Genomic DNA, 26,537 nt, shown 5'->3' with positions numbered 1-26,537 from the left:
TCAGCTGCCAAATTATCTGTGCAGGGAAACTCTCAAACTGCTTTGCATCAGGAACAAGTATATATATGTATATTACTGTATATAAGTGTGTGTGTGTATATATATATATATATATACATAGTGTGTGTATGCAAATGTGTCTGTAAAAAATATATTTACAGTACTAAGAAAATAAGAAACGAGAGAGCTTCCAAGATTGTAAATTCTCATGCAGAGGAGAGTTATGCCTGTTGCCAGTGGCTCATGAAAACCTTTGAAGTGCAAGTGCTAGGTTGCACTACATTTCTCCCAAAACTTAAGGATAGTAAATGAACACTAGTAAATTCTGAGTAGTTTTCTTTTTTAACTTGTTTAATTTTGCCAGTAAATTCCCTCCCACCAGAAGCTCAGCTGGGACTGCTTACTTAAATTTATTTTGCTTAAAACAGGAACTGAGCTTTAAAACCATTACTAATAAACAGTTTATTTTTTACTGTGAGGCATCCAATATAAGTCATAAATTATTGTCTGTTTAATTAAAGACACTCACCTTTCCAGCTGTTGCTCTGATGAGCTCAACCTAAAGCAAATAAATTCAGTGTTTTGCCAGTACTGTCAGCGGCTTTGGTGCAGGCACAGGGAGTGTCAGGGCTCCTTCCTTCATCACCCCAGGTGTTTTACTGGGCCCTGTTGGAGCTGATTTGCAGAGGCCCTGAGACATCCTTAAACTTCTGGGGACTCTGCCTCTTTGCCAGCAGGTTGTCCAAGGTGGGGACTGCTCAACACAATGAGCCCACCCCTTGTCTTTATTTTTTTCTTATTCTCCTTTAATCCAAAAGTGGACCTGTGAGCAATTAAAGTAACTTAGCCACAGCTATCTTGGAAGAGCAAGTGTGCCATTGATGTAGCCAGCAACTTGCTCAATGACCCTTCAAGCTAACCCATATACAACATCGTTTTCTGTGAAATGGAGTGGGATGTTTCAGGCAGCTGGTTGGAGAGAGGAGCCTGTCTATGACTATTATTCATAGAAAAAAAACATTAAAAAAATCTCATCTTCAGTTCTTTCTACAGCTGACCTTCTGTGAACTTCCTCAGTTCAGGAGTAACCAAACAAGTTTATGGAAAACAATTCTACTGAGAACTATGATATATAAAGATACCACCCTGACCCAAGAAATCACCCATGAAGTTTGTTAGAAAGGTTTCAGGAGAAACCTGATGGGAAACAGAAGATACAGGTAGCTGGAAACGTCTGGGTCAGTAAAATTCACCCCACTTTTAGAGTAACCTGCAAAAGAGGGGATGGTGGGTTAACCTTTGTTTATAGAGATGTGTCAAAGGTGTACATTCTTCTTCCCTGCATCTCGCCTTTAATTGACTTCTGTTCCCAGTCCTGGCATGCTCCAATGGCATCTGATGTGATTCAGAGAGGGGTAAGAAGAGAGCCTGTGATGTCTGCAGACAGGAGACACCAAAACAGGGCAATAATTACAGGTAGCTAGGTATTATTCTGAAATAATACAGAATTTGACTGGCCAACTGTCTCTGTCATCTGCTCTAAGTTTGTTAGGCCCCAGAAAGCTGCCCTGATCCTCAGTGTTTGTGTGTGAGGGCAAACAGAAAGGGGATTAAATGCTCCTTCTGCAATGTCTTTCCAAGCATCTGAGCCATCTCTGGTGCACTTCAGTGACTGTATCATCTGCCCAGTGACATCACCACTGGTTTGCCATTAGATAACACTTCTCAGAAAGGGAAATTTAATCTATTGGATTGCTTGTTCTGAGTAATTTGGGGAAAAAACTACAAACAGGGAAGTTTTGCAAGGCCAGAGTTTGTTTTCACTTATGACATCCTTCAAAACAAAGGTTGACCTTCTGCTCAGAGAACTCCTTGTAGGACTAAGGTTCGAAATTGAAAGTTGCAGTCCAGCAGAAGTGTGTAGTAGTAGATGTGACTTGGAGTTTTATAGCAGGCTGGGGGCTATGATAAATCTGAATTGTTATGAGAATATATGAGGGCTTGGGTGCTGACTATTTTGGATTAGTTTCTCACTTTATGAATTTTTAATGTTACTTACTATCACAGTTGAATGCTTTGTTGTTTATTTTTTATGAAAGAAAACCTTTTTTAGGTTGGAGAGAGGTGGAAGAGAAGGATGAAGGCAGCCTGGGAGGGTGTCCTCAGCTCCTCCCTTCTCAGAGGTAGATGTCCTCAGAGCCACTTGAGCTGGTTTGGGATTTTTCCCCTCGGCAGCCCTGCCCAGGGCCTGTTGCCATGGGGCAGGACCACCAACTCTAAAGCCTCAGGGACCATGTTGGACCAGGGACATTCTCTGCAGAACAGCCCCTTCATGCACTGCAGCAAAACTGGAGCTGGTGCCACTTGACTGCATTGGGTCCTGTGTTTGTGGATTTAACCTCATTTTCTGCTACAGGCCTCCTGGTATGTAAGAAAGCAAATTCAAGCATGTCACTGTGTTCACTGAGGCAGCAAACTTGGGTGGGGGGGGAAAATTCCCCTTCTTCTGCAGTTCATGGTGTTCTTCTAAACTATTTATAAATAGGTCTGCTGCAGCCAGTGTTTGCATTTGGACGGCTTCACTGTTCTCGTTTTCAAGGCTTCTCTCAGATCTGAAAGTAAAGGTCGGGTTGACTCCCCTCATTTGAAATAAAGAGGGGAAGAAAGTTAACCCTGTAAGCAGGTGGCTCTAACACAGTAATTCCCAGGAAAATGAGTGTGTTCTCCTTTCCCTTTGGCTCCATTTTCATTTCCCTGCCCTCTTCATTAGCTGATGATAGTTCTAACGTCCCGCACCCTTTTAAAGAGATCCCCCTGCACATCATCTGGGATTCATGAAATGCAGAGATCTGGTAAGCAGCACAAATCACACGCTTCTGGCCCGCACTTGCCAGAAGCCCTGGATAAGTTTTCAGCTGAGTTTATGCTTCACCTCCCTCCACTGTATAGAACAATAACATATGGCTTCATTTTCTGAAAAAAATTTGCACCAAAACCCAACAATCTATTTCATGAAGGATTATTTTTTGCTGATTGAGAGGCTTTTGGAGATGACAGGCATCTGATCTCATCTTAAGCCTTAAATTGCAGTAAAGCCTGTATTTGTTTACTTTTTACTTCAACCAAATAGGATATTATCCTGCCTCTGAGTTAACACTTTCTATGCTTGCCTCAGCTGAGTATTGCATGCCAAAGGCATTATTCTTTGCCATCACTGGACAAGGAACTGCACAGAGCCACCTATTCATGTATGATACAGCTAAAACACTAAATAGGATTATGGGGCTCTTAAGACAGAGAGAATGAGAACCAGCCTGTTAATCAGCCTTTAAGTTGTACTACATACATGTACCAACCCTTTTGCTTCTGCATGGGGCACTTGAAAGACAGGCAAAACAGTGGAACAGCTTGAGATACTGTGTTGTGCATGTGGGCATATGATGCGATATCTCCTCATTTTCCAAATGTTGGCATCCAAAGGCTGGCAGTAAGACAGGTCTCAGTGGATATTTGTTTGAGGTCACAACCTATATCTGAATGAAGAAAACATGACTTTGAAGAAAAGTGTGGAAAAATTCACTTCTGCAATGGAAAATACTTGATTTTTCTTTTGTTTGTTTGGTTTGTTTGTTTTAAATAATCATGTGCACCTTGCACTCCTACATCCCCAGGACCTGTCTAGCAGCCTTCTTCAGAATAGATTATCTTTTACTCAAATAGCACATTTATTTTGGGCTGAGTTACTAACAAATAGAGGTTTCTTGGTGTTCTGAATGCAAGGAATGTAACTGTAGATAGGTACATTACGAACCTAACCAAAGAAGACTTACAAGACTGAATGTTGTTTTATTGCCTGTTTAAGAGTTTGAGATGAAATGTTTGTATAAAAAAAGGTGCATTATCCCAAGACAGTGGTTTTATTTCTGCTATTATTTAACGCAGTGTTACAAAGACTCAAGAAGTCTCTATAAACTCTCTGCTCTGACTGAGCTACAAATTAAAGCCAAGATAAACTTCTCCCTGTAAGTCCCAATCATTGGAACAAGGCTCTCCTCTTCAAGGAGGTGTTCTGGTGAATAGGTTAGAAGTGGTCTGGTCAATACAGAGCTACTTCACATGTAGTTTTGCTGATGTATGTTTTTTTTCACTCCACAGTTAACGTGTGCAGGTGTAATTTCTTCTAGCACAGAAGCACTAAATAATTAAGTACCACTGTTCTTCTTGGATGTGTTCAGCTGCTGCTTGTTCTGAACTTCCCATGGGCTCTGAGGGGTGGTTTCTGTGCAGGCAGTGGCTGTTACATGGCAAGTAAGTGTTCACTCTCTGCTTAGAAATCTAATTTTCTTCGCTGTTGTGTGAAAAATTGCATAGCATTCTTGTCACATAATTCCTTTTCTAGTTTTTCTGTGTTTTGCACTCTCACAATTATCTTTGGCACAGCAATTATTATTGTACCAGCTGTAATGCTTGTAATAGGTGATCCTAATGAAACCTTGGTAGGTGTCTTGTGAAATTCCAGCACTTGTGAATATGGACCCCACCAGAGCTTTTATTGTGGATTTTGCTAATTTGTTTGGATATGCACGTGAAGGCTTTGATGTGATTTACCTCACATGCTATAGCCAAGCAAATTGCCATAATTATTTACCTCTGGATCGTGATCTTTTATCTAGAAAAGTGCAGTTTATGACTGGTGTTTAGGGATGAGTTTCTTCACAGTGTGTTTTTTGAACTATTTGGCACCTCTGTTAATGACACAGGTTTTAGTTTTATACATCACTGAAAAAAAGCAAACTTATAAAGCCCTGCTAATGAGAACCAGCTCTGTATTTCAACGACTGTTTTAATTATTACTAAATAATTTATTTTAGTATATTGTCATTTTAATTTTTTTTTACTCTGTTTCAAGTATGGAGACTAGCCACATTTATACACATATATATTTTTTCATGGAGACCTTAAAAGTTGAATTCGCTTTTGTATTTCTTCCATTTACGTTGATAAAATGTCATACAGTGAGTAATTCCCATACCCATTAATATATGATTTGCCCACTAGTAATTACTTTGTCATCCTTACTTCCTCAGGCTATTTTCAACTTTAAGCCACGGCTAATCCATGACCTTAGTGCTTTTGTCTCCAGGTCTGAATTATATAAGTATTATGGAACAAGGATTGAAATGAACTACTCTTGGCTTTATTGTACAATAATAGTCAGCTGATTGGCTTTTCTATTCCCACTAACTAGAATAATAAAGCAAATTTAATTCCTTTATGGAAGGATCATAAGAATTTTGGGTTTTTTTCCTTTTCTTTTTTTCAGAGAGGCAAGGCTATACAGGAAATATTTCTAAGGGGAAAGTGAAAATGGAGGAAAATACCAACTGTTTGCTTTGCTGGGTGTTCAGAATTGCTGCCAAGCGGACACAAAGACGACTGAAGCAGGAATGTATCCTGCTCTCCACAGTGGCCACTGAAATGGTAATTGAATAAAATCCAGTAAGAGGAAAAAAAACCCCAACAAACCAAACAAACAAAAAACAAAAAGCACTTCGGTCATGGAGCTGAAATGGAAAAGAAGCAGCCTTATAAGGACCTTTTTGTAGTGTGTCTCCTCAAACTCTTTCTCCTTCCATGAGACTACCCAAAAAGCAGAACACCTGTAGAATGTCAGGTTTCCTTTTGGATGCAGGAGAGCAGCATCACATGGCATGGTCACATCTCCAACAGCCTGGGCAGTCTGTACTGCTCCTGTTCCAGGCAAGCTGTCTGATTCTCATTTGAAATGCTATCTCTAAGCTGCTTTTGTTCATTTGCTTACTTTCCTGAAAGGTTATAATCAAAAGGCCAGACTTTAGGAAGAATTTGGCTTGTATCCCTTATATGATACTGGTTTCCAAGCGGCATGTAAATCAGGGGTCACACTTTCCAAAGGGAGTACTGCCCCACCATCAGCACTGTGAGAAATCTGCTTTGCAGCTCCATGGCTGTATTTAGGGGGAAACATTGCTGACAGGCTGAGTCAGTGGCCCAAATTCTCCTCCCTTTATCCATATAACCACATGAAAGCTTGTGCCTCCTATCCACAGAGTGTGCATGAATAATTTGCTTGGCATGGGACTGGAGCTAGCTAGCACAATAACTATGCTTTTGTAGGCTCCATATGTCCCGTGCCTTGGAGCTTTTCAGATGATACAAAACTCTGGTACTGTGACTAAAATGAGAAAAGCCTGGGCAATGACTTCAGAAGAAATTGGGAGTGACCTAAAGCTCATGAAAGGACTCTTGGCTTCAATGGTGTTGACCCAAGTCCATCAAACTTACAAGTTACATCCAGATCCTATGGAGATCCTGGAATGACCCCTGCAGTCTGCAGAGAGATGGGTTTTTAAACCCTGCAAGGGAGTCCCAAGCTCCAAACGCTTCAGAAAACACTGGACTCTTTAACTGTACTTTTTGAAATATGCTCAAGAAATTAGTGCACACACATTGCCTATCCCTCTCCTCCTCTTTGCACTGAACATTTTTGGTGTAGGAGAGTTCAGTAACGGAAGCGTAAACCTTCTGTTTACATCTATAAACAAGATAAGGTACAAATTGCTGCAATACAAACTTCCTTGCTCTGGCCCTCCGCTGACCTCAGCTATAAACGACAAGGAGCCTCCTTTCTCACAGTTGTAGGAGTCTCTAGTCTCTAGGACAAAGTTTAAACCAGCAAATACGCTTGCAAAATCATCTGTGTGAATTTTTCCAACTGCTGTGCTACTCACACACCGCCCGGGGCCAGGGGGCTCGTGCCTGTGACATGAGGGACAGATGCAGCTGTACCCACACTTGCAGGGTGCTCCAGACACCTCCAGCTGCACAGTGAGCCTGGGGTGCATTTGCACCCGTTTTCTGAAATCAAGAAATGAACTAGATATGCTTTTGCTGAAGGGCTTGGATGGAGAAGGGCACATTTGTACCCCGTTTCAGACTGACAGGAGACATCCATGTCACTGTATCACCCGCTCATGTCTTCTCCTGGAAGCTCTTTGCTGGGTCAAATAAATCGGTTGCAAAATATCTAAGATTCTGCCAAGTAAACATAAGTATAATTAGATTAAAAAGCTGCTCATGCATTGTCTTATTTTTATAGATTTCAATGGGTGCAGAAAGAAGAAGAGCTGCCAATAAGACAAGAAATGGTTTCAGGCATAGGAACCCAATCCCTTGGTGACCTGGACAAATGACACATGGCCTGAGGGAAGGACACAAGGAGAAGGCTGGGGCATGAGAAAAATCTTAGGGAATGAGGCAGAGAAGTAAAAAGGGACTTCTATCCTTGACAGCTGTAATTATATCTCCATGCCCTAAGAGATCTCACAGCCATTGGCAGTTCTACACACAATGCCACTGAGACTGTGGTGAGTGTTTTCAATTGGAATTTGTAAATCTGGGATTTCCATGGCCTTATCTGTCCTGGGTGATCAGTGGAAGTTAAACCATCGTGTTTGGTGTTAAGTCAGACCACAGGGCAGTGCAAGGTTGAGCTTTTGAACACCAGCATTACATTTGCACAAGGGTGAGAGTTACAGTGATGTTTCTATCTCTCCAGGCAGGACTCGTGTCCCTCTCTCCCTGGAGCAGCTCAGCAGAGGAGCACAAGGACATCCCCTCTGGCACAGATCACCCAACTGCAGATCCCTGAAAGATGGACTGGTGCTCAGGTATGACCCTGCTGTAACTTTCCTCGTTCTTACCATGTCACCATTGAACAGTCACTATTGGCATGCCCTGGAGATAACATGAAATGGCCCTAACAGGGCCAGGGCAGTAATTCTTATGTGTTTAAGCAATGCAGAATCTCCTCTTTTGTTTCTTGTGCTGCAGGAAAGTGGCTCAGGGATGGCTTCAAGAGAGAAGGGCTATGGGGATGGTTCTTGGTCAAAAATGTTAATGATGCTGCCGAAGCAGCAGAGAGGTGGTGAGTCTGGATCCCTCCTGATGCTCTCAGTAGAAGCAGGTCAGATCCTGAAAACTTCCAGTTCCTGGCCCAGAGGCCTATTTTCTCTACATAATTGTGTTCAAAAAAATTTCATGCAGTCAATTAGATTTGGCCATCCTAAACCACATGATTTTATATATACATAGTCAGGGCTACAAAGTTACATCCTCACTGTTCATAGGGGTTAATTAATTCACTGACTGAAGCAGGATAACACACGTATTTTTAAATGAGCCCAGTACTACACATCTGTTTGAGGGAGGTTCTCTTTTGGCTCTTGTAGTGCTTGGTTGACCTGTGGGTGCTGGAAGATGCCAGCATGGCTCACAAGTTATGACAGCTCTAGGAGTCTCAGCCATCTCCTTGTCCTGCTGTTGTATAAACGCAAACATCCGCTTTGTTGGTAGATAAAATGGCTCAGATTTGGACAATTCTGTTCTGACTATGGGCTTGACTTACAAAGAGCCATGGCCAGGAACTTGCTACGAAAACAGTAGAGAGAAAGAATGCTGCTGGTGCGTATGAGTTTTGCCTCTCCCTGCAACAAATGCTACTCTTAGCTGGCTGGCTGGTGTGGAGTAACGCATTAACTGAGTGTGATAAGGCAGGGGAACTCTGATACCAGCTCTGTTCTCAGTCCTGTGTTTGCTCTGCAGTTAGCACAAAGGGGTCTTGGTCCCTTGGTAGGCCCTGTCATGTCAAAACAATGTCAGTTAAGTCAACAAATCTCCTCATGTTACAGTAATTTCCAAGTCGTGCTTCCTCCCTTTAAAAATTCAGGATGGAAATGTTAGGGATATTTAAGAATTAAGCTGCTAAAACACGGGGAGAAAACATGGAAACAGCTGGCTCACAAACATGAGCCTGATTTCCATCACCAGCATTCGGTAATGTTATTTATGTCGTAATATATACAGAAAGTAGAGAGGTCTGAAAAATATGACATGTATATCCCAACATCCCTGCATTGTAGGGCAGGAAATCATCTCCTCAGCAGAGCTGCCATATCTCCAGGTCTACAAGCTGTGCTGTCCACGTGCACATCTCCTCGGGCCTACCTGCACCTGCAGGTGATGAGGAGCTCCAGCAGGGTTATGGTTGTCAGGAAGACCTAAATGGTCCAAATCCACTAAACAAATTTGGGTAACACTTCTGGCTGGGAAAGAAATGTCAGGCTGGGTATATGGGAGCTCAATTCCTACTTTCATCAAATTCAGCTCGATACTGTAGGTAGTTGTGCTATAATCCTTGCTGCAGACATTTGGTTTTAGAAGTAAATTGGGTGTATGAAAGCAACATCGAGGTTACTGGCAGGCTGCTTATTCCTACTGGCATCCTGATGGATCCTGTCCCAGCTCATCCCTCTTTGCAACCAAAAGACAAAGTAAGGCTTGGTGAAAAAGTCTTGGGAATTTTGATGACTGACCCATGTTTTTGTGTTCTTTGAGCTGACAAAATTAGCTGCTCGCTTCATTGAATGAAGACAGATAAAAAGAAATACCTACTTGTGCAATGAATAATTCATCAGTGAAAGAACATGCTGCAGGATAGTATTTGGGATGAAAGCTGCATAAGGTTAGTCTGAACAAGTCAATCTGCTACCTATAAAGGAAGGGATTTCTGCTGGCTATTCTCTCTTCAGGAAAAAAACTAAGACAGAAAAAACCCTCCTCTTATCACTGTCTGCATTTGGAAACAGCCTACATTTTAAGTAATTAAAACTGATGTTCCTGACAAACATTTGCCTCCAAAGAAATAGTCTATTGTAAACGTAAACTCTCAAGATCCTTCCAGGCATACCAGCACGACTGTCTCCTAAAAATTCTTCCCAAGCCATCTGGTGCCTTATCTTTGTAGCCAAGCCATACAATAACTTTAAAAGAGGATTGTTGCTAGCAGGGTTTAGTCTCAGGACTAGAGATTCCCTTGGAAGTATCACAGCTCACTCTGAACCCGTCAGCCAGGCAGGTCTGGCTGTGTGAATTCTCCCCTACTTTCTAAAATGACCCAAAATGTCCAGCTGTGGTTCTTTGGGGAGATCCCTTCCTCATGTGTTTGAAAAGGGAGTGAAGGAGTTACAGGGAGAAGCTGGAGACTTCCAAACAGGGATTTACACTCCATTAATTCTCTCTCCGGCATCCCAGCCTGAGTGGCATGACATGAATGTGGTTAGGAAGGCTGCAGCCAACTCACATCATTCCTGTAGCTCTCTCCACACCTGCGAGGGAATGTATGGATTCCAGGTTTGCTCCTACACAGCCTCAGCCATCAAAAAAAGGTATTTAGTGAGTGAGAAGGCAGGAAGGCTTAGAGCAGAGGTGGCTGATGGAAACAGCTGGGAAGGAAAGGACAACTCTGTTTCAGCTTTGCAGATCATCCAGTTTGCTCTCCCTCAGTTGCATCCCGCTACTTCTGTGGCTGCTCCTTAATATCTCATCTACGCTCCATCTCAGAAATGCTGAATTCTTACTGTTAAATGCCCTGTTTTGGTTGCAAAAGCAGGGCTTGATAGTGTAGCCAAGTAACAAAGACAAGGCTGTGGGGACCTGACAGCAAAGCAGTAATCTGGGCACGAAGCAGAGTGAGGGATCCTGCGTTAGGTGTGCTCAGCCACTCAGGCGGGTGACAGCCATCGTGAGAAACAGGCAGGTTGTTGCAGAGTGTGCAGCTGAAAATAGAACTTGTTCACCACTCACTCATCCAGGGCAAACATACCATAGTTAGGGAGATACCAAATCCCTTTTTAGAGTTTTGTCACGTGTTTATATGCCAAGTCTTCACCACTAAGCATCCCTAGTCTGCTCCTTATCAATGCTGCTTTCAGAGGATATGAGGAAACTGAGTGCATATGTAGGAGGAGAGCTGCCTCCTCAGCACATCCTGCACAGGACAAGTTGGAGACTGGAGACAAGTTTGCAACATCACATTTAAGCAGCATCTCTCACTCCTTTAGCATGGAGGGAGCAATCCCACGTGGCTGCTCTGGTCTGGTGCACCTTCTGGCTGTGGTAATGATATGATGCCAGCAGTGGTACCAAGTGATGGAGAGGTCATTAGATTATCTTCTCCCTCCCTGTGCCCGTCTGTTCTGGCAATCCTCAGCTATCTGGGCAGCATTTTAAAATGCTCTGGCTTCAGGTACTGCCGCTTATTGAGCAGAGACATTTTTCAAAGTCAGAAAGAAATGGGTTTTTTGCTGTTGCATCTTGGTAACAACATACTGGGTGTTATATATGCTTGTCAGGTGGATATTAATGAACATGATGTGATGCTGTAAAAGCTTCTGGAACTGACAGAGATTCTGCACTTCTCCAAGTCAGTGGAAGTTTTTGATGATGAGTTTTGACAGGAGCTGGATTAGGCCTAAAACATTCCCACTTTTTAGCCATTAACAATTTTTTTGATGGTTTTATAACCAGTAGAGACTTCCTACCACTATACAAATACAACAACATTGCAAAGACTTCCCCCAGGGAGATGTCTTTGCTTTTAGCTGCATACCTTGTGACACCCCAAGGGAAATCAAACAGTGTAGGGAAAAAGAACTTGGTATCTGTAAAGTTGCTTAGCTTTTTCCCTACTCTAATGGATATTTGTATTTTATTATCTCTGGAGACAATCTACTATTTGGGGAAAGAATGAAAACAACCCTCCTAAAATAGAGTTTTAGAGTTTAATGATCCCTGCACTGAAATATTACATTGTACACTTAGGCTGCATGGAAGCTTGAGAGGGACGGTGGAACTATCACAGGATCAGAGCTCCACGACCCCGTGTCCTCTGCCATCACAGTCTCCTCTTCATAAGGTGATGGTGACCCCTCACAGAGCTGTTACAATAATTAGTTTATATAATACAAGTACATGGCTCGAGGGGTAAAGCTTTTTGTACCTGCAGACCTTCCAACATTCCCAGATTGCCTTTTGGTGTGGGATTACAGAACATCTGCTCTGTTTAGTCCTCCTAGTATTACTGTTAATGTTTTGGCAAAGGCACCTGGAACACAGCATAGATGCACATGTACATAATATCAAAAGTCAAAAGGGGTGTATTCAGGTCCTGTTTGATTTATAGCGTGTCAAATACAGAAGATAAACCAAAATAATGTTTACCTTGATGGCTTAATTTACACAAAAATGGGAAGATCCAGAAATAAATGTTTCTCAGCTACTTTAGGACCTGTCTCAGATTGCTACCTGTAGTAAAAAGGGGAATGGGATCTATAAATCCCATCAGGGATTTGTCAGGCCAAAGGAACTGCCAGGCTGCAGTGAGACCCAGAAGCTGGGCTACTCTGAGCATTTTTCCTGTGGCAGATAAGAGGTGTAAGGAAAAGGAGCAGTGTGTGAACGGTCAGCAGTAATGCTGGGAGCAGGGGAGGGGTAAGCTGGAGCCAGCAGCTTTAAGTGGAGAGCCTCAAGGGATCATTATGTCCATCCGTGCTGACCTGAAGACGAAAATCCCACACATTTGCAGCGTCTACGTGGGCTTTGCTGTTCCTCCCACCCAGTCCCTAGTTCCTACTCATGTATCTGTTTTCCAGGGTCAGGGTTGTTTCTGAGGCAAACCGAGAGCCAGTTTCCTTGCATGTGAGTAGAGCAACACAAGATACTTGTTTGCTTTCTCTCCTTCACCTTCTGTTCCCAAACGGTGGTTCCCCGCCCAGGCAAGGAGCACGGCTATACTTGAATTTCCACTGTGCCCGCCCTTGCACCTCTGTGCAGGGCAATAGATGGTTCCCACAGGACACAGCTCCTGCTGCAATGCACTGGCTGGGAAGGCATCAGAGCTGCAGTCTGACACAGGACCAAGTTGAAGGAGTTTGGGTCTTATTTGCCCCTGTGACCTTGGATTAGTCACTTCAATGTGCACAGCTCAGTATTCAGGGGAGCGGGATGGCACTGATGGCACTGCAGCATCTCAGCACATCATTTCATGTCTCCCTCAGCCACTGGCCCTAAAACGGAGATCAGGATATGAGCCCACCGAGGGCAAGCTGTGACAGCAGTGCTGTGCTGGTGTTGCTGGGAATGACATGTTGCACTTTCCAGCCTCCTAGAAGGAAGGAGACTTCAAACAACCCAGGGATTCAGCCCTTGATGGCAGCAGCACACTACCTGGGGGAAGGACAGAACCCCACGGAGGAAGCAGGAGCTTAAATGGCTACTGCAGATGTGCTAAACTGTATATTTAAATCCTTTTAACAAGGATCAAAAAGAGTTGGCTTGGCATAGATAACAAGTCTGAAAATTAAGTATACACCAAGAACTTGCAAATCTCAGCCCCTCCAAACAAATGTGAAAGGCTAAAAATATCTAAAATGCAGCCATAACACAATTATTGAAAATGTCCTTTAAAGAGAAGCCTTTATGTGAGCAGAACAGCTTCCTCAACAGAGGGAAAGGCAGCCCAGAGTGGTATCCTTGTTACCAGCATCAGCAGATGAGTGAGAGAGGCAGTCAGCTGTTTGAAGGGAAAGAAATCTTTCACTTTCTGACCACACAGATTAGACACGGGGAGAAAATGTTGGCTGTTTTCAGTTATCTTGTGGTATTGAGGAGAAACCATCAAAGGGAAACCGTCTGCTTTGTGGGATAATCGTTGGGCAAGCAAGAGGATGCTGCAGATAAAGGAAGATGAGGCTTACCCAGAGAGACTGAGCCACAAAGAACAAAGATTAGTATTGGGGATGGCCTCACCTATGGGGAAAAGGAAATGGTAACATGGGGGAAAAGCAGTGCAAAAACTTCAAGAAATTTGGGTTCCTCGAGTGTATTCTTGCAGCAGTGTGCACTGCCTTAAATTTCTTACTGAAGTTTTGCTGTTGTGATCAAGTTCTCATTTTGTAGTTTATAGAAGCATTATCTGCAGCTCAACTTTTGCAGTATTTATGTAGGCAAAATTCCCAGTGTTTTAAGGGGATTTTTCCATTGGTAGGTATGGGCTCTTAGGGTTTACTTTTGACTGGGTGAGGACTTGGAGTCTGCACAATTACCATACCGTAAGTATTAATAGACCCTTCCTAATAGGAAAGTTATTTGAATTTAAGATTGTAGCTTAGCTTCTCTAAACTCTACATAATCTATTTACTTACACTACAGCTTTCCTTCTGCACTTCCTAATCTGCAGCTGTAAAGATTCAAAATGGTTCACAACCTACAACTTGAGTATATTGATGGAAATGGCTCTGGAAGTCATGCCATGCTGCTGGAGCATGCCTAGTGACATTGCAAAGCCAGAACTTGGTCCTGGAAGCCTTCAGTCTGCTCCCAACTCTGCCCCATAATTGACTTCCAATTAGTCCCATGGGTCAGCTCCCCTCTTTTGAGTGGAGTTCTGTTTCATGCCTTCCCTCATGTTGGTAGTTTCAGATCAGTGGGTGAGCCCGTGAGGATGCTCCACAAGACAACCTTGCTCCATTCAGCCCAGTGCCAAAAGGAGTCCTACCCGACGAAGTCACAGGTATGTGCTGCCACTTCTCACCCCATGCCAGCTCCAGAGCTCCTCTGAACCTCACCCCAGAGCCAAATTAACTGGGTACCTTGCAGAAAATTAAGGAGAAAAAAACCCCAAGGCTTTGATAGGTTTTTCTGTGACAGTGAACAGAACAGAAGTGAGGCAGCTCCCGCCAACACCCGACGTGGCACAGGGGGATGCTGAGGCTCAGTGGTGGGATGAGGGGTGTTTGTGAAATGGGGATGCCCTGAGGCACTCTGCAGCCCAGATAAACCAGCAGCAGACCTGTTTCCCAACACTATTCTGATCCAAGGACGAGGAGATGAGTGAAGGCTGCACCCCTCTCCCCCAGGACACTGGCAGGACTAGCTCCACGTAAGCCTCCTCCCCTCCCCTCTGACTCAGCTCTAATGCTATGCTTAGCTTCTCACTCTCTCCTTCCTCAGGGAACTTGGTTCACTGTTCTTCACTCCCCCTTTGCTGACCGGCTGCTTGATATCGCTCCACATGCCCAACTGGCAGCACCAGCTCCCCCCAGCACTCCCGGGATACATCCCTGCACCCACCTGAGCACGGGATATAGCCTGCCCTTCCCCTGCCATGATTTCTGGGCCATATCCCAAGCTCAAGCACCCTGTACTCCTGTGAAGTTTGAAAGCTTTGGGGCACATATAAAAGTTGTAGGAAGGTACTGGAAGAGAGTCAGGGTTCAGGCTGCTCCTGCAAGCATCATGGAGCAGCACCGCAGCTCAGGGAGCAGATGTTACTCCAGCTATGAGTCAAGTCGTTTATTTGATGAGACAAAGAAAGAAAGAAAAGAATCAGGGTGAGAAAACACACCTGGAAGGAAGCCTGGGCTGCTACATGATGGCATTATGAGATTCCCCTTTTTGTTCATCCAGCAGCCTAAAGACCTCGGTGCCTTTTCTGACTCACTTGGGACACAAAATGGTGTGGGATAGATGGGAATTCCACATGCTTTCATGCTGAGCCAGGAAAGGCCATACAAGCCAGAGATGTGTGGCAGGCTTTACAGACTGAAGTTATTTTACAATAGTTTGGTCTTGCTCCTCCTCTGAGGATTGATTTCTTTCTTAATGTGTGTGGATGAGCAATCAGCTGCAAGGACAGGAAAATGTCAATGTGCAGGCCCTTTGCAGCAAGAAAAGCAAATCTGGTCCAGGTTCACTCATAAACAGGTGAGTGCATTGGGACACCACCATGTTTGGTTTTAGGAAAACTTGCTCTTGGCAGTAGATGACACGTACCAGAATGGGAACATCACCGCTCCTACACACTCACAGTGGAAGGAGGGGACAACTCTGTCCCCAGAACTCAGAGGCCATCAGGCTGCTCACACCAGGCTGGACACAGCGAGAAGACCCAACACTGCTGTCAGAGTTGTCTGCACACAAGGCAACTCCACTCTGGAAGCACCTGAGCTTTGTCAACACCCCCTCAGCCAATATGGGTGAGTTATCTTATTGTAAGCATCCGAGACTTTAATTAAACCACGCTTTATAAGTGTGGGCATGATGCCACATGGGGAGGTTATGTGCCATTACACCTTGCCCCGAGGGTGTCTTGACTTGGGTCTCCACAATCCTGGAGATTCCTGCACTGCTGAGGGCCTGCCCACAGCCCTCCGACCCCAGAGAGTCAACTGCAGGGTTGAAGAAGTACAGCTTTACAGGTGGTGCTTTGCTTACTCTGACTTTTATATTCATCCTACAAAATTAATAATTTACTGCTAACAGTTGAGGTTTCTAGGACTTCACCAGTTGTTCTGAAGAGCCAGGAGGTGATATTTTGCCCAGAAGTAGATTCTGAATTGATTTTTATTTTTATTTTAAAGCTTTCCCTTTCTGCAGCAAATATTGGCATTTCTGTTCTTTGTCCCAAAGTTGAGTGAAGAAAGTACAGAACTTTGAAATTTTCTATGGAAGTGCAAATCAAACTTCCAGATATCTATTTTCTTTTGCCTTGCCTACAGGCTTTGAAGGTTTAAAAACCTTTTAAACCAAGGTTTGGGGGGTTGGTTTGAGGAAGGGGTAGAAGACAATTCTTAATTACATTTAGTTCTAAAGGATGTCTTAAATTTTTACAGAAAACTTTCAAATTGTAAAACAGAACAAAATAAACTCAGATAAGGAAATACTCTTTCTTTTCCCTCAGGGTGCCTGAAAACTGCACAACATAAATATAACCCTGAACAAAACTTGCTTGAATTGTCTCTTATCTGAGAAATGCAGAAGAAAACAACTGCTGAAAGAAGTGTCACACGGGGGGAGATTCTTCGATTACTGGTCCACTTCTTCGAGCTGCCTTAAAAAAAAAGGAAAGGAAAACCATCAATTACGTAAGAAAACTCAGCTCTCCTCCCGGTGAGTGACAAAGTGGCTCTTCCCCCCAGGACCTGGCAGACCAGGCAGCTGCCGGTGCCGCTCTGCCCGGGCCACTTTGCGATTTTAAAGTCTCTTGGAAGGAGCCGGCGGGGAGCGGCTCCCCCCGGCCCGCCCCGTCCAGCCACAGCGATGGCTTGTCTTGGCCAAACCCCGAGACTTCGGCGTTCGTCGGGAATGAAAGAAAGTGACATGCTGGAAGGAGGGGAGTGGGGGAGAGGAGGAAGGGCTGTCCCTGCTCCTGCAAGGGCGGGATCTTTTCTCCTGCTTGATCTATGGAGCCCGCCCCCTTAAATTGACTCCCGGGAGCGCCCCGTCCACCAGCCCGACGGGGGGAGAGGCGGAAAGCGAGGGAGAGCAGGCAAGGCAGGCGGGCGGGCGGGCGGCTCCCCCGTCCCGGCCCGTCGGTCCCGACCCCGGCCCGTCCGCCCCCGCGCACCATGCGCGGCCCCCGGCGCCCCGCGCCCCGCCGGCCCGCCCGCCCCTAACGCCGCCCGGCTCCGGCGCCTTCCCCCGGCAGCGCTCCGGGGGCGGGGAGGGGGGAGAGAGGGGCGAAAGGAAGGGAAAAAGAAAAAAGAAGAAGAAGAAGAAGAAGAAAAAAAGAGGGAAAGGGAGGAAGAAGAAGGAGGAGGAGAAGCGGAGCGCGGGGAAGGCTGCTCCTCCGAGGACAGCGCGCAGCACCATGCAGCTGGCGCCGCTGGCGCTGGCACTCACCACGCTCTTCATCGACGGCTTGCGGACGGGAGCGAGGAGGCAGAAGCTGCACCCCAGGCAAGGTAAGGGGGTGCTCGGGGAGGGGCGGGGCGCGGATGGAGGGGGGGTGCTGGGCTGCCGCCCCCCCGGGGGGCGCTGAGCTCGGCCACCCCGCTCAGCGACATGTGCATCTCTCTCGCCTCGCAGCCCAGCTGCTGGAGAAGCTCAGCGAGTACGAGATCGTGACTCCTACCCGGGTGAATGAGTTCGGCGAGCCCTTCCCCACCGATGTCCACTTCAGGCGGCGCCGGCGGAGCACCAGCGCTGCCCCCGACGCCTGGACGGCGGCCGCCGCCGCCTCCCCCAAGGCGCACTACAGGCTGTCCGCCTTCGGGCAGCAGTTCCTCTTCAACCTGACGGCCAGCTCGGCCTTCATCGCCCCGCTCTTCACCGTCAGCCTCCTGGGAGAGCCCGCCGCCGACCAGCGGCGCCTGTACGCCGAGGCGGCCGACGCCGACGTGAAGCACTGCTTCTACCGGGGGCACGTCAATGCCCGCCCGCGGCTCACCGCCGTCATCAGCCTCTGCTCCGGGATGGTGAGACCCGCACCCCGCTCCCGCTCCCGGCCGGGCCCCGCCGGGCGCCCAGGGGCGGCGCGCCGGGGCGGAAGCGAGGAGGAGGAGGAGGAGGAGCAGGGTGATGGAGGGATGGGCAGAGCTTTGGGACCGGCCCCTTCCCCCGCCCTCGGCCGCCGCTGGCGGCACCGGCTCGCCCCGCTCGGGGATTTCTCCCAACCCGCCTTCATTATTCCGTCGGGTTCCGGGGTGAGCCCCTCCTGCTCCGCCGGTTTTGGGGGAAAAACTGCCACCCAGCGGCACCCCGGGGGTCGATCCGCGGGACAGACCCGGGCACGGACACCCGCCTGCCCCCGCAGTGCCGGGGTAGGGGTGACGGGGGTCTCCCCAGCAGCGCTGGCCCGGGACCACCCGGCACCGCGGGGCAGGAGCATGGCCCGCTGCCTGGTACCCCAGCCTGGTGCTCTTCAGTCCAGGGATGTTGGCACCGGGAACAGCAGAAGCTCCCAGAAGGGCTGACTCTTATATCTGCCCTGATGCCTTTCAGCCCCCCGGGATTGCCACTCCCATGGGCTTCTCAGAAGCCTCTGCTGGCTGTCTGGTCCAGCAGCTCCTCTGGGTGCATGTGTGTACCTAGACTTGGGCATGTGTGTGTGGCTGGGTGGGCCTCCCTCCCAGTTACTGGTCCAGCATCCCAGTCTGGGATGGTTGTAGGATAGTTTTTTTGTTGGATATCTTTTATTTGCCCACCAAATCCCTACATTCGTAGTCATGTGCAACTAGGAGTGTTGGTGTCTTCTCATAAGCAGGGATTTCAGTGGCTGGACACTGTCCTCTGGTCCTTACATGTGGGTTTAAAGCCTATCTTAGAGAGAACTGCTGTGTGAAACCAGCATGTGATGGGGTTGTACTGGGGCCTCCAGCACGTTGCAGCACCGTTGCCCCTCAGGCAGGGGTGGCTTGGAAACGTCACTGGCATAGGGATGGGGTCTGGCAGATGTGCCCCTCTGACACTCCTTGCCTATGACTAGTAATTATCTCTCTGTGAGCTCCAGTGGGATGCCTGCAGGAAGCAGTGCAGCCCAGAGTGGGTGCAAGCGGTGTGACTGCAGCTGGAGCTCCAGCCTGTGCCTTCACAGGGGTCGCTGTGGAACTGGGCAGTCACACACCTCCCTTGTTAACTGCTCACTTTGTGGGGTAGTGCTGCTCGGTGCTTTGTCATCGCCCAAAGCTGACCACCTTTTCCTCTGTCTGGTCCCTTTCAGCTAGGCACATTCAAGTCTGACGATGGGGACTATTTTGTAGAGCCGCTGCTATCACTTGAAGAACAGGAGTATGAAGAAGAACACAATAAACCACATCTTGTCTACCGACACCGGACACCTCCAACCAACTCTTCAGGGGACAGGCAGACTTGCGATACTCCAGGTACTCATTTTGTTACTGCCCTTGATGATTTGGCACTTAAAAGTGCTGTTTGCAGCTAAAAGGCAGGAGGTTTGTGTGGGGCAGAAGGGATGTGGAGTTGAGGGACCCCTCCAGAAATGGTGTTGCGTGTCCTAGGACTGGGCTCGTGATAGTAATGCTGTCCTGGAGAGATGTGTTGCGCCTGTGCTTTCTAGTAATTGGTTATAAGGAAGTTGCGGTCAGGAAAAATGTTCCGGTTTCCCTTTCATCCCTGCTGTAAGGCTGGCAAGAGATCCTTTGGGCTGTCTTGCCTTAAATGTCCCGTGAGCCTCTTAAACTTATTTTCTGTTTTCTCCTACCTCCACGGTAATTCCTAACCATCCTAATCTTATTTGCTCTCTGTCTGATATTCTGTTCCTGTCCTTTAAATAACATCCTTCTGTCTTGGTCTTGCTGTGCTCCTGGTTTTCCCTCCCCAAATCTGGCTGTTGCATGTCTTTTCCTTCTAGTGGAAATGAGAAGGTCCTAACACCAACCCTAACAGTTCTTCCTTTATTTATCACTTTTCCATGGTTCATTTTCAAAGGCTTTTTCTTTTTCCTTGTGGCCCTTCCTCTACCACCACCATCTCCATGACCTCTTCACTCCCTCTTTCTAGTCCTTGCACATATGAAAGAGCACAGGCCTTTTTATCTCCCCTTCACGTGCCTTCATGAGCAATAGCCTTGCTCCTACTGTCCCTGTTATCTGCAGTGGCCTCCTGCTGCTCTCTGCTTTGTTGACTTCCTGATGTTCACAACTAATCCTCTGCTTTGGCAGCAAATACCTAAATTTTCTCTGAAGAAGCTTATTCCTTCAGTCTCCTGTTTCACCTGCTGTTTTGCCCTCTTCCTTTGGCCTGCAGCTAGATCTTCAGGAGCTTTAAAGCCTAAACAGAGTAGACCTTGACTGGGTCCCCTTGCACGGGCTGCAAGCTGCTCATATGCTGCAAAGGGAGTGAAGGTATCACTGGAGGAGAAGCGTGGTGCCAAAATTAGGATGCATTTAGCATGCGTGACTTGTTTGGCACCCATGACCGTGGATCATGGCTGTGCTGTTGAGCTGTCAGTCTGTTCAGCTTGCACTGATCATGCTAAGTCAGAAGATGCTCTGATGCTCTGTGACCAGCCAGAGCACTAGCAACATGTGTTTCTTCTAGGAGACATGTGGATACAAGTCCACATGCAAGCATATGTGCTGGGGTACAATGGTACCTCTCACAAGGCTGTCATTGTTTGTTCTTCCAAGGGTTGCTGCTGGACTATGCCATTCTGGTTTCTCTCTTCCAGCTGTTTCTGCTCCCTTCTTTGAGATCAGATGCAGGAGACTCAGAACAGTTGGAAAGAAACACGGAATCTGGCACATTGCATCAGTAGCCCTTGGAGGAACGGAGCAGCAGATCACAGGACTCATTGAATCAAAGGTAGCTGGGAGGGCTCTGACTTTGGCTTGTGGACTTGACTGTGCTGCTGTAACAGTGTGCTGTATTTCACCCCACTGTATTGTAGCTTCCATTTAGGGTATTATTCTTCTGGATCATGATCCAGAAGAATAATACTCCCTCTGTGGTATTACCTACATGGTGTATATCTCTCCCTCCTCTTTTCCAACATGCTTTGCTTCTCACTTGCCTTTGTTTTCTTGCTCTGCTCAGTTGCTTCATGCAGTGGAGGGAGGAGGTCTCACCTCTCAAATACAAGCTTAAAGGTTCCTGATAGGCATGAGATCTTATTTGTCCTCCTGTTCTCTTTCCCTCCATCTCTGCCTCTCCTTTTTACCATTGTCCAAGCTTTTGAAAGGGAATGATGCTATGGTCATACGTGTATGGTGAACAAGTCTTGGTCATTTCATTTAAGGAGTGAGTTCAGGGCAGCTTGGGCAATGCTGAACCTTGGTGTCCTCCCTGGGGTTATGTCTGGTCAGTGAAGGTGTCTCATGTCTTTGGAGCAGCAGTGAACATGCAAAATCGAGCAGCACTCACTGTTCAGGACAGGCTACATCTCTCACTCATGCCAGAGAAGAGTGGTTTCATGAGAGTTTAGGATTAGTCATAGCTGTGGGATGTTGTGTGAATCCAGTCTTTTGTCAGGAGAACGTGTGAAATGGTGTGTTTGGACTGCAGGTTTTTGGCAGGGGTGGAAATTCGCTCAAAGAGGAAATTTGTGCGCGGGAAATCTGAGGTACCCACCCTGCAGTGAGCAAGGGAGCCCACATTGCCGGGCAATGGTACTATTAAAAATTACTTTCTGATAGTCTTCTTCCTGCTTCCTGGAAATGATTAATAAGCAACATGCTGGTGTGCCCTTGCCATGATGATGTAATTCTAGACTTCTTGCAGTATTCCAGGAAACTTTCCCTTGTGAATTCATTGACAGATTGAGTAAAAGCTTTCATTTCCAGCAGTCTCCCTGGTCTTACTTTTAGTTTTCAGCGTCCTCGGGTCAGCTTAGAAAAACAGGTATTTGCTTTTGTTACGTTTTCATTAGCAGTTTCTGATAACAGCTTTAGGTCCTCTGACATACAAGATACTCTGCAGATGTTCTGAAAAAAGATCCTTTTCCTCTGAACACTGATGGATATCGAATGCAAACTGTGCTCTGCAGATGAACTTTCGTAGCACAGCACTGAGGTCTCTGGCAATGCACTTCAGCCGTCTGGCGTATAGCTCAGCCACCGCAATAAAAACTTTGGACAAAGTTTTCCTTGGGGTAACAGGTTAATGTAGTTTCAGTCGTAGGAAATGGTGCAATTTCTTCTCCTTCCCTTCTTTTAGTTAGTGCTGTGAATCAATTTGTCATCTGGCCGAGGATCTGGCAGAGTAATTAGTTGTGTTGCACTGAATAGCCCTGACGGGATGAAGGCTTGGCCGGGCTGACAGTGTGATGTCACTAGGTGCAGCGCCGCTACCACCCATCGCTTCACGATAGCAGGCTCTTCCGATCCCAGTTATTAAATATCCGCTTTTTTGAGGTGGAGGAGGAAGAGAAAAGAAATTGCGATCCTAAAAAAAGAAAAAAAGGAAGTGGCTCATTGCGAAGCTGGAGCACGGAGCTTTCCTGCGCCCCGCAGAGGAACAGTCTGACTCCAGTGATAAAAGGCGCGGAGCCGCATCCTGTGGTGCGGAGGGAGCTGTGTCCGCGTGCCGGCTGCCTTCAGGGGGCTGGGAGCAGCTCTCCAAGCCCCTCATCCAGTATGACCCTCCACCAGGAGCAGGGCAGTGAGCCCTACCCGCTGGTTTCCATGTGAAACCCTGAAGGTTTGGTCTTGCAGAGAGATGTCCAGCTCCAGGCGCCAATAGGACACTGCCTCTGGTCATCACCTGAATAAATCACTTCAGGCCGTCTCTTGCTCTATATCTTGTGTCTTTCTGCTACTTCTCCTTTCTCTCATATTTTCCATGTTTTCTGTCATTGATGTATTTGTATATGTGTTTTGGTTGTTGGCTTCTCTGGAGCTCTTCTCTTCCAGTTTTGTTGGGTTTTATCATAGCTTTAGCCTTTTACTGAATCTTACCCAATCATTCTGCCTGTCAGCCACCCCTTGTTCTGAGACAGACATGGCCTTCACATCCACTGAGACACAGTTCCCCTGTGTCCATAAGTATAATTGTCAGAACTGGGCTTTTTTGTTGCCCCACTTCTGCTGCCTGCACAGCTATTGCTCCAAACTTCACAAATTCCTTGCAGCATTTTCTGTGACCCTGGTGCAGAACTCCTGAATGAACTTTATTAGGCAGCTCCTTCTTTGTACCCACTGCCTTCATTTTGCTGATCTGCACCTCCCATTTCCTTCCCAGCTTCATTAGTTAAATACCTCCCTGTTCTTTCCTCATTTTTCATAATTCTTTTATATTCAAGACTCACTTGGGTCTGAGATGAATAAACCAAGGACTAAATGTATAGTGGGTGCCTGCTGCTCCCATGACTTGCTGCTGGCCAGCTGTGTCTGTCCTGAGGCTGGCATTAGATGTGGACTCTGGGGCTGCGTGTGAGGATCTTGAACAAAGTCCTTGTTCCTTAATGAGAGCGTTTAAAGCAGGAATATCCACCATGGGCAAAACTCCTCAGGCAGAAGCAGCAATAACACTGATGGTGCCAAACTAGTAGGAAGATGATTAGAGCTGTTTCTGTTTCTGGAGGGGAGCCAAAGGGCTGTAGCCAGCAAAGAGGCCTTGCAGCAATATGTGCTGAGGTGGTGAGGTTTTAGAAATAGGCTCATTTGAGTGCAGGATAGAGCAGGTCTTACCTGTGCTGTGCTGGCTGTGCTTCCACCGCTGCCGGCAGAGGTGGGAAAGCCCAGTGACTCACCTGCTGAGGCTGCTTCCAAAAACCACCAAGTACTACCAGCACAGATGGCTGCAAGGCACAGGCTCCAGGCTTAGCACATCCCAGTACCTGCCAGAAACGGATGCAAAAGGCTCTCAGATTTGCAACTGGGCGTTCGGTCGCGGTGTTAAAGCAGTTCAACTACTGGAGAGGTAGTACATGTGTGGCAAGGCACAGAAGATCCACAAAGGGAAGCCCCACGTACCCATCCAGGTGAGGAGGAGAGAAGCTCTGTGTCTAAGTCATGCTGAGAAGGGTTCCTAAAAGATACTAGAGAAACCAGCAGCGTGAACCAAGTCTTGCCATTGAGCTAGCATGACACCGGCATAATCAGTAATATGTCACTGATTTTTCAGTTGCATTAATGAGTAATTCGTAATAGATTACACTTTCATAGTAACTTTAACAACCTTTCCCACTGAACGTGACACTGGGAAACCACCAGAGCAGAGGTTGCTGTCCTGTGTCTTGAGCAACCAAATGCCTGGTGCTGCCAGCTCAATGACTGTGATCCTGTTTCTGCTTCATAATTAGCACCAGCCCGCTCAGCTCATACAGATGGTTGTCATCTCTCTCCTAATGCCACCCAGCTGCATGGGAAGTCACTGGTGAACCCATGGCACAAGCAGGAGATGGTCCTGTCACTGTGTTCCCGTGTGCTTGGGAAGGGGTGGCCAGGTTGAGGTTGCCAGGATATGGATTTGTTAAAAGTGTTATCAGGAGACCTGGGGGAGGATGTGTTGGAGATCTGGCACCATGGGTAAAGCCTCTCCATGAAGCATGGCCTTTCATTGGTGCAGGAAAGGGATGAGCTCTTGCTGTGGGTCAAGGTGTGTACTCAGTGTTAGAATTGGCAATGGAGCAGAATGGGACCCGGGGTGGAAAATTTCCTACTCCTTCTACAGACCCTTTATATGTGTTACATTCTTATTTTATAGCAGTTTTGAGGTAGAAACTTTGGATTCCCTTTCCACAGGATTCAGTGTTTGTATTCTTGTGAGTGGTCCATGGTGAAATCACAGATCCTTTGCACTCTGGCTGTTGGTCTACAGCCCTTTTGTATTTTTGCTGTTTCTTTTGGACTGTTTGTCTTGGTTCCAACTGTGTCCCTTTTTTTTGTTTTCAACTCCTTCATTCAGCAGAATTTCACATTCTAGGTGTCTGGTTTCTAGGCAGGTCTTCAGGCAAATTCTGTACTGCTGGGTGTCACGTAACCCCAGGGTTACAGAAGATCTGCAGGGAGGTTTTCCTAAGCCTTTGCTTCCAGGTTGAGCAATCCTCGAGCTCTTTCAAAAGTCTGTTTAAGCTGTCAGCTTTGCTTTTGGCCTCAGGGTAAAACACTGACTTCGTTCTTTCCCTCAGAAGAGTTTCTCATCTTAAGGAAGTGAATTGTAATTTTTAGTCAGATACTAATTATTTCAGGTTTCCTTCCCTCCCAAAAACAGCAAAGGAGAGAGTTATGTCACAAGTCCCATATGCCAATGTAATTAATTCTATTTCTGGCATCCTATTGAGGTAAAAGCACAGTAAGAGCCAACTAGTACTTGATCAAATGGGCCTGGGATGTCAAGCACAAGCTTTTCCCATGCTGAGCTGGGGAAGGGATCAGTCTGTAATGTTTGTCATATATTGTGATGTTGGCAAGTGAAATAAGGTAATAGACTGACTTCAGTTAAAAAAATTGATCACAGTCAAGGATACAGCTCCCATAACTGGTTTTGGTTTAAAATTCCTTAATGTGAGTTATAAGCAAGGTGCATGCATTTTGTTGTTACTCATAGTATTGAAAATGTATTAAGCATCCCTCTGGCACCCTAAAGGAGTAAGACTAAAATTGTGACCAAACAAATTATTATTGAGTGGTTATTGTTTTGCAACTTAAACATTGTAAGTGAACAGAGTTACATTATTCTCCTGGAATCAAAATGGATATACTTGCAGTTTTGCATCTACTTTTACCTCATCTGTGTGGACATCCACTGAAGAAGGGCAGGTGGAAGAAGCAGGGAGGAATCACTTTGATGTTTTCTACCTGTTCCCTTTGGCATATACTGCTGCAAATAGACTGACTGTTCTGTGACTTCTTTTCCCACTTGCCTGTATTGTCATTACCAGCATTCCTGTGGCCAATTGCTGGGCAATTTCTTTCCTTCTAATGGGATGTTTTTTCTTACCTTTTTACTGAGTACAACGTGGTGATCTCAGTGTTGTTCTTGTTGGCATGGTACATCATAGGTATCACTAGACACAAGTGGGGTTAACATGTTGGTGTACTTGTGACTGTTATGTGTTGAAAGTTGCCTTAAGAGCAAGCAAGTGTGGGAGTTTGGGTGCTCAGGTGCCTTGCAAGGCAGAAATTGGGCTCAGCAAGTGTCACCTCTAGAGATCTGCAGACAAATAAGTCCCATTAGCCCAGGCAGGGCCAAAGACAGCATCTCTGACTGTTTTCCTCATGTGCTAAAAAGCCACCAGAGTAGGTCAGTGTGCTTGTATTCATACCAGTTTGACCCACAGCCTGGCTTAAATATGTAAAAACTCACAGGTAAAAAACCCTGGGATGTACTTTAGAAAACAGTCCCTTGCGAGGTCAGGGTGAATTTCAAGAGCATTTTGACGTGTGGTTTTTTAGCCATTCTGCAAGACTGTTGTTTTT

The 26,537-nt window shown here is 46.4% G+C and overlaps 1 protein-coding gene and 1 long non-coding RNA gene across 6 annotated transcripts in view; one reads left to right on the top strand and one right to left on the bottom strand.

The window, feature by feature from the left end:
• Nucleotides 1-16,263: 16,263 nt before the first annotated feature.
• Nucleotides 16,264-17,905, bottom strand: LOC113975963. Its single transcript, XR_003536970.1, has 2 exons — nucleotides 17,792-17,905; nucleotides 16,264-16,764 (listed from the first exon to the last, which is right to left on the bottom strand). It is a non-coding gene; the product is annotated as an uncharacterized LOC113975963 (long non-coding RNA).
• Nucleotides 17,409-26,537, top strand: part of ADAMTS9 (ADAM metallopeptidase with thrombospondin type 1 motif 9) — an 82,573-nt gene continuing 73,444 nt past the window's right edge. For 4 of the 5 annotated variants that reach the window (XR_003536969.1, XM_027700638.1, XM_027700639.1 and 1 more), the window contains exons 1-3: nucleotides 17,409-17,621; nucleotides 17,746-18,134; nucleotides 19,379-19,541. Coding sequence is in view for 3 of the 5 variants with exons in the window: in XM_027700638.1 (XP_027556439.1) it covers nucleotides 17,528-17,621; nucleotides 17,746-18,134; nucleotides 19,379-19,541 (646 nt within the window). In the remaining 2 variants the exon portion in view is untranslated. Of the gene's footprint in view, nucleotides 17,622-17,745; nucleotides 18,135-19,378; nucleotides 19,542-20,871; nucleotides 20,983-26,537 lie in introns of those variants that run through there. The other variant, XM_027700641.1, reaches the window with a different exon arrangement.

The sequence above is a fragment of the Neopelma chrysocephalum genome, unplaced genomic scaffold, assembly GCF_003984885.1.
Source record: "Neopelma chrysocephalum unplaced genomic scaffold, ASM398488v2 Primary Assembly neopelma1_147, whole genome shotgun sequence".
In the NCBI taxonomy this organism is placed as follows: domain Eukaryota; kingdom Metazoa; phylum Chordata; class Aves; order Passeriformes; family Pipridae; genus Neopelma; species Neopelma chrysocephalum.
This window is presented reverse-complemented; position numbering and strand designations above follow the sequence as displayed.